This window comes from Sphaeroforma arctica (assembly GCF_001186125.1).
Source record: "Sphaeroforma arctica JP610 unplaced genomic scaffold supercont1.515, whole genome shotgun sequence".
Lineage (NCBI taxonomy): Eukaryota > Ichthyosporea > Ichthyophonida > Sphaeroforma > Sphaeroforma arctica.
The window spans coordinates 6,158-11,893 of NW_014040043.1; the positions used below are offsets into that span (position 1 = coordinate 6,158).

General features: G+C 41.9%; 2 protein-coding genes across 2 annotated transcripts; both read left to right on the forward strand.

The window, feature by feature from the left end:
* Positions 1 to 409: 409 nt before the first annotated feature.
* SARC_06886 (tRNA methyl transferase) lies at positions 410 to 2,411 on the forward strand (the record flags this gene model as incomplete). Its single annotated transcript, XM_014299186.1, has 4 exons — positions 410 to 526; positions 1,185 to 1,302; positions 1,618 to 1,760; positions 2,277 to 2,411. 4 exons carry the CDS (start codon positions 410 to 412, stop codon positions 2,409 to 2,411), a joined length of 513 nt encoding a protein of 170 aa, XP_014154661.1.
* A 1,494-nt stretch (positions 2,412 to 3,905) lies between these two features.
* SARC_06887 (hypothetical protein) lies at positions 3,906 to 5,323 on the forward strand (the record flags this gene model as incomplete). Its single annotated transcript, XM_014299187.1, has 2 exons — positions 3,906 to 3,975; positions 4,143 to 5,323. The coding sequence occupies 2 exons, from the start codon at positions 3,906 to 3,908 to the stop codon at positions 4,532 to 4,534; spliced, it is 462 nt and encodes a 153-aa protein (XP_014154662.1). The 3' UTR covers positions 4,535 to 5,323.
* Between the last annotated feature and the right edge of the window lie 413 nt (positions 5,324 to 5,736).

The window sequence follows — 5,736 nt, forward strand, 5'->3', positions numbered from 1 at the left end:
GCTCGATAGGTATCTCTTTTCTAAATACTATTCTTTTTTAAATGGGATTTATTGTTTACAGTTTGACATCTCTGTACAGTGTTCAGTATCGATCTACGTGAATACACTATCAGCTTGTGCACGGTGATCTATACATCTATCTCAGCAATATTTTGAGATCCCAGTACAGTGCCGGAGTATCGTTCCATGTGAACACAATCTCAGTCTTATTTGGTCGATGATGCTGGCAAATTTGTATTCGCGCTTGCGTGCGAAGTCAATACACCACCGGTTGGCGTGTACCACAACGCGGAAGCATAACCACATTCAAGTCACAAATGAGCGTTATGTTAAGAGAAGCCTGCACAATGAAGTTGACACCCCCAATTACACACGCATTCGGCAATACACGAGTACAAATGTTGCTGAAATGGGTTCAAACGACGTAAATTTAAAAACCAAAGTAAATTCGAAGATCAAGGTTGTGGTGGGCATGTCCGGAGGCGTTGATTCAAGTGTTGTTGCACTACTTCTCAAACAACAAGGGGTATGTCACAGTTTTGTCCATGTTCATTGTGGCTGTAACATATCATAGAATATATACCAAACTAACGACACTATCACTCAATTTGGACGTTATTCTGCTCATCCGGGATCTTAATTGCATTGCTCCATAGCCACCTTTATTACAACCTATTTTGAATATAGAATCGGATTTTAATACTTGTTGTTTACATTTGGCTAACAAATAAGTGTGTACTTGTATGTACTTCCGTGTGCCGCCTGAGGGCCTCCATCGTGTGCACGAGGTAGCTTTAATACATCCAAATAAAAACTAGTTCACATGAATTATATGTGATGCCACACAAACAATTTTTCATACATACCGTTCCCTTGTATGACATATAGGTGGTGTTCAGTTTCCTATTACTCGTTTGTATGCCGTCAAGGAGGAGAACGTATGCAATTGATTCACGGCACCGTATGACCATTAACATAATTCTGTTTTTTTCGTCTTTAGCTAGTATTAATAACAACCAGATAACCTAGATAATAAACTTCACTGGAGCCACCTTATCTGATCCCGTGCATATTAATCACGTGCGCGAATCTATACATGACCACAATATCACAAAGCGGTGTCCGTTGCACAAAGGCATATTCTCAGCAGTGCTCCATTCTGTATTTTGTTCTGTATTTTTCAGTATGATGTGGAGGGCTTGTTTATGCAAAATTGGGATACCCGGGATGAGCAAGGACATTGTTCAGCTGACGAAGACTATAAGGACATGCTAGACGTATGCCAAAAACTGGGTATAAAGGGTATGCACACATGGATTCTAATAAAAGTTATGTTTCTCTCATACAGCAAAGCCAGTGCCGTTACGAAGTTTGGCCTCGATTATTTTTTTATGCTCTGACATAGCAATTGATTTGTGTGCCATATGTGCTGTACTGCCCGATGGTTGAATGCGGCTTATCAGTTGCAGAGTGAGTGGACGGGAGCATACGAATACATCTTTTCATGGCAAGTCCTTATATTCACTAAATATTTTGGGAGGAAGTGCTTCAAACTATCCCGAAAAATGAGTTATATCTAACCTAGCCAATTTAATGGTATATTCCTCCGACTATTAGGGCATCGGGTCTCGTTTGTTAAGGAATATTGGAATGATGTCTTCGAAGGGTTTCTGCAATCGTACGAGAAGGGCCATACACCAAACCCTGACATATTCTGCAACAAGGAAATCAAATTCAAAGCCTTCTTGAAACATGCGACGGTGTGTGTTTGATCATTGTTGACGGTGTGTGCTTGATAATTGTTGACGGTCCGTGCTTCATGATTGTTGACGGTGTGTGCTTGATAGTTGTTGACGGTGTGTGCTTCATAATTGTTGACGGTGTGTGCTTGATAGTTGTTGACGGTGTGTGCTTGATAATTGTTGACGGTATTGCTTTATAATTGTTGACGGTGTGTGCTTGATAGTTTTTGAGGGTGTGTGCTTGATACTTGTTGACGGTGTGTGCTTGATAATTGTTGACGGTGTGTGTTACCTCTTGTAGTCATGGTTGCCTGTCATTGTAACGTGCTTTTCTTTCGGTTGTTCGTGCTAAGGCCTGGGTGTCACGACCGCTGGCAGTTGGTGTAGTCTTAGGTGCTATTTGGGACATCCGCCATTTCAATTGATCAAATGGTGGACCAAGGCTTTGATCGTAAAGTATTGTTTGTCTACTGCAAGGTTTTCACGATTGACAGTCTATACTGTTTGATTGTATTGCTATCATCACGTGCGTAGGACAATTTGGGGGCGGACATGATAGCAACGGGCCACTACGCTCAACGGGTACCCACTCCAGGTGGTGATGGATGGCAATTGGCAATGGGCTTGGACCAGGGCAAGGTACTGCCAACACTACACGCGAGTAATTGAATGATTCGGTCGAGAATCGCGCTTGACTATGTACCCGAGCACTTGACTAGTTTAGTCCAGGTGTTACAGAGATTTCTATTCTGAATTGTAGGGCTACTTGCCCACGATTGGGAAGAACATTTTGATCCTGTTTGTATCGGGACTTAACTTTGAATGCCCACGATTGGGAAGTATATATTGATCCTGTTTATAACGTGACTTATAACGTGACTTAACTCTGAATGCCTACTCTGCACAACTGCAGGACCAATCATACTTTCTGTCAGCCATCAATCGCGCTTGCCTTGACAAAGTATTGTTTCCAGTTGGCCACATTTTGAAACCAAAGGTCAGAGAGCTTGCGGCGGCAGCCGGGCTGAGTGTGGCGACCAAAAGGGACAGCACAGGCATCTGTTTTGTGGGCAAACGACATTTTCCGGAATTCATCAGCAATTGTGAGTTACAGTTTACTGATATGAGCCACATTACAATCTGTCGAATTGAGATTTCCGCTGTTCCAAAACCTGAGTGCGTGCATATTCTGAGCAATGTCTTTGAGTTATTGGGATTCTACTATGTGAAAGTGATAGCAAATATGGATGCGTTTTGTGTGTGCGTGTGCATCGGGACTGAGCCGTTCCTTAGATGACGGCCTCATTTTAAATAGTTATTCATTTCGGAGTTGCTTTGTCCTTGTTTTACCGAACTCTTTGTTCAATTGCGCCAACCTTGCAGATATTGCGCCAACTCCAGGTCCTATTACAGAATTGGAGTCAGGACGCGAAATAGGAAAACATACCGGAATACACACCAGAACACTTGGAGAACGATCTCGGTATGCCAATGCACACATTTGTCGCTGCGGGTCGTCGCTTGTACATTTCGAAGCCATGCTGTACGGAGTGTATCGTATTCACTTTTACGCTCTTATTTGGATGTTTGCGAGTTTATTTTCACCTTTTACATGTATGTTTATGTTCCAGTGGCAACTAGCTGTCTCTTGAATGTGTTCATGCGACCGTTCAACTTACATGTGTGGCTGATTACTCATCCTGCAGTTTTCTGTTCCGATCTATGCTTAGCATCTCTTATATCTGATCGTTTCCCGTAGGATATCTGGGTGTCCCGAATCTTACTATGTCGTGGAGAAGAATGTGAAAGGCAATGAACTAATCGTCGCTCGCGGCCATGATCATTCGGTATGACGTCGGTGCGTTGTATGGTTTGACATTTGTGTGTTGTTAATCTCGTTAACAAACCTCATGTGCACTGACTTGTTCGGTAGCTGGTTAAAACCGAGCTACATCTGTCGGAAGTCGAAAGGTCCTCGTTTATCAGATTCCCCTGTCGTTATTATTCGAGTTTTTAAAATTGAATCATAGATGTTTCCAGCACAATATATATGCCTGTCAAGTAGTAGAGTTATTGAAATGAATCAACTAAAATACTCTTTTATATTTGAATCTGCTATAGGCCCTGTACCGTAAATGGTTGACTTGTTCAACATTCTACTGGATGGGCAGTGGCAAAGAGATGCCACACACTACTCGATGTCAAGTTAGGGCGAGATATCAGCAGCGTCTAGGTATGCTACCTGCAGAGTAGTTCCTTCTTTGTACTTTCAAATGCGCATATGCTGACTTTTGAGATTATTTGCATGTTCAGAAATCGTCCATTTTACTTTCCTATGAGAAAAACAATCGTCTTTTTCTCATACTGACCCTGCCTTATATGCTATTTTTTTGTCCTCAGCTTGGGCGACTGTGACTCGAACTAAAAGTTCGATACACGCATCAGGAAGCAATGAACCATGTATACAACCCCACCCGTTACAAGCGGACAGGGACAACGTTATTCCAGCTGATATACATCCTTATATACCAGAGAAAGGTTCGCAAAGTGCCACGAGTGGAAGCGCGAGCGATATGGGTGTGAGTGTGCAATGCGTATTCGATAACCCACACTATTGTGTAACCCCTGGGCAGATGTTGGTCGCCTATGATGGAGTAGTTTGCTTAGGAGGTGGCGTCATAGATGGCTTTGGTCCGACAATGTATACGACTCAGCGAAACATCAAGGACGGTATGGTGGGTGTGGGCAGAGTAACGCAGGACGATATGACACCCGGCAGTGAATCAGATTGAAGCGTCTTGAAAACGCGTAGCAAGGTTTGTATCAAAAGTGGAAAGAATTTGCCATACACGGTTTCGACATGTCCTCGTAGACCTGTCAATTTATCCGTCTTCTATTTATACGTTTTGAGGAATGGTCGGGCGCAATAAAATACGTCGTTGCGGAGTAAAGCGCGATGCTCGGAGCAGGCGGTAGCGACGCACACTGACACATATTGAAATATGCGACAAATAGCGTAAGAAAGTAGAACGTGGATTACTATGGGAACAAACAGCGTACGAAAGTGGAGCGTGGATTACTATGGTAGGCCGGACCAAGTCAGACTAACACGTTCTACTGGCGCACGGTAGTTTGGCCACTACGCAACTTGTGAGTGCTTGTTTGCTTGCAGCGATCATCGCTGTAACTGTGTCTTGTCACACACGTGGAAAGCACCGTCAAATCGGTCGGGCAATGGGAGATCGAAAACGTAGAAGGCATAGTGCTGGATTGGTATAGTGCTAAATTGGTTGTGGTCTCGGGCTTCGGCCATTGTGTCTGCATTTACACATCTCGATAACATTGACCATACACATCGAGCCGTTGCGTATCCTGGAGACTATACGCATAAGGCAGCTCCGATGATAAATGCGCACCTAGAGGCATGCACGAGAAACCTGGTCTTGTCTGAAACCGTGAAAGACTTTATAGGTAGTCATGAGTAAGAGCTCTCTTTTGCAAGTGCACGACAGTAATGCCAAACGCATTCTCAATATAAGATGAAAGTTATTACATCAACATATATATTAAATAAAGTACGTGTGTTGTACATACACACATTCAAATATAAATGTACGGATATATAAGCTCTGGGTATATATTTCACGATTCCGACTGAGAGCACTCACTACCCGCCAAAACAAACAGATACACACATAGGTATATGTGTGTATATGTATGTGTGGGTGTATCTATGCAATACGAACATAAGTCTGTGTTTGTGGTTATGTCAATACACACTCGCATTCACAAGTGTCCTGTACTTACATGAAAACACATATAAATACCTGCATATAAATCGACTATATGTATATATGTAATTCATTTCTACATATATATATATATATATATATATGTATATATATATATATATATATATATATATATATATATATATATATATATATATATATATATATATATATATATATATATATATATAGTATATATATAT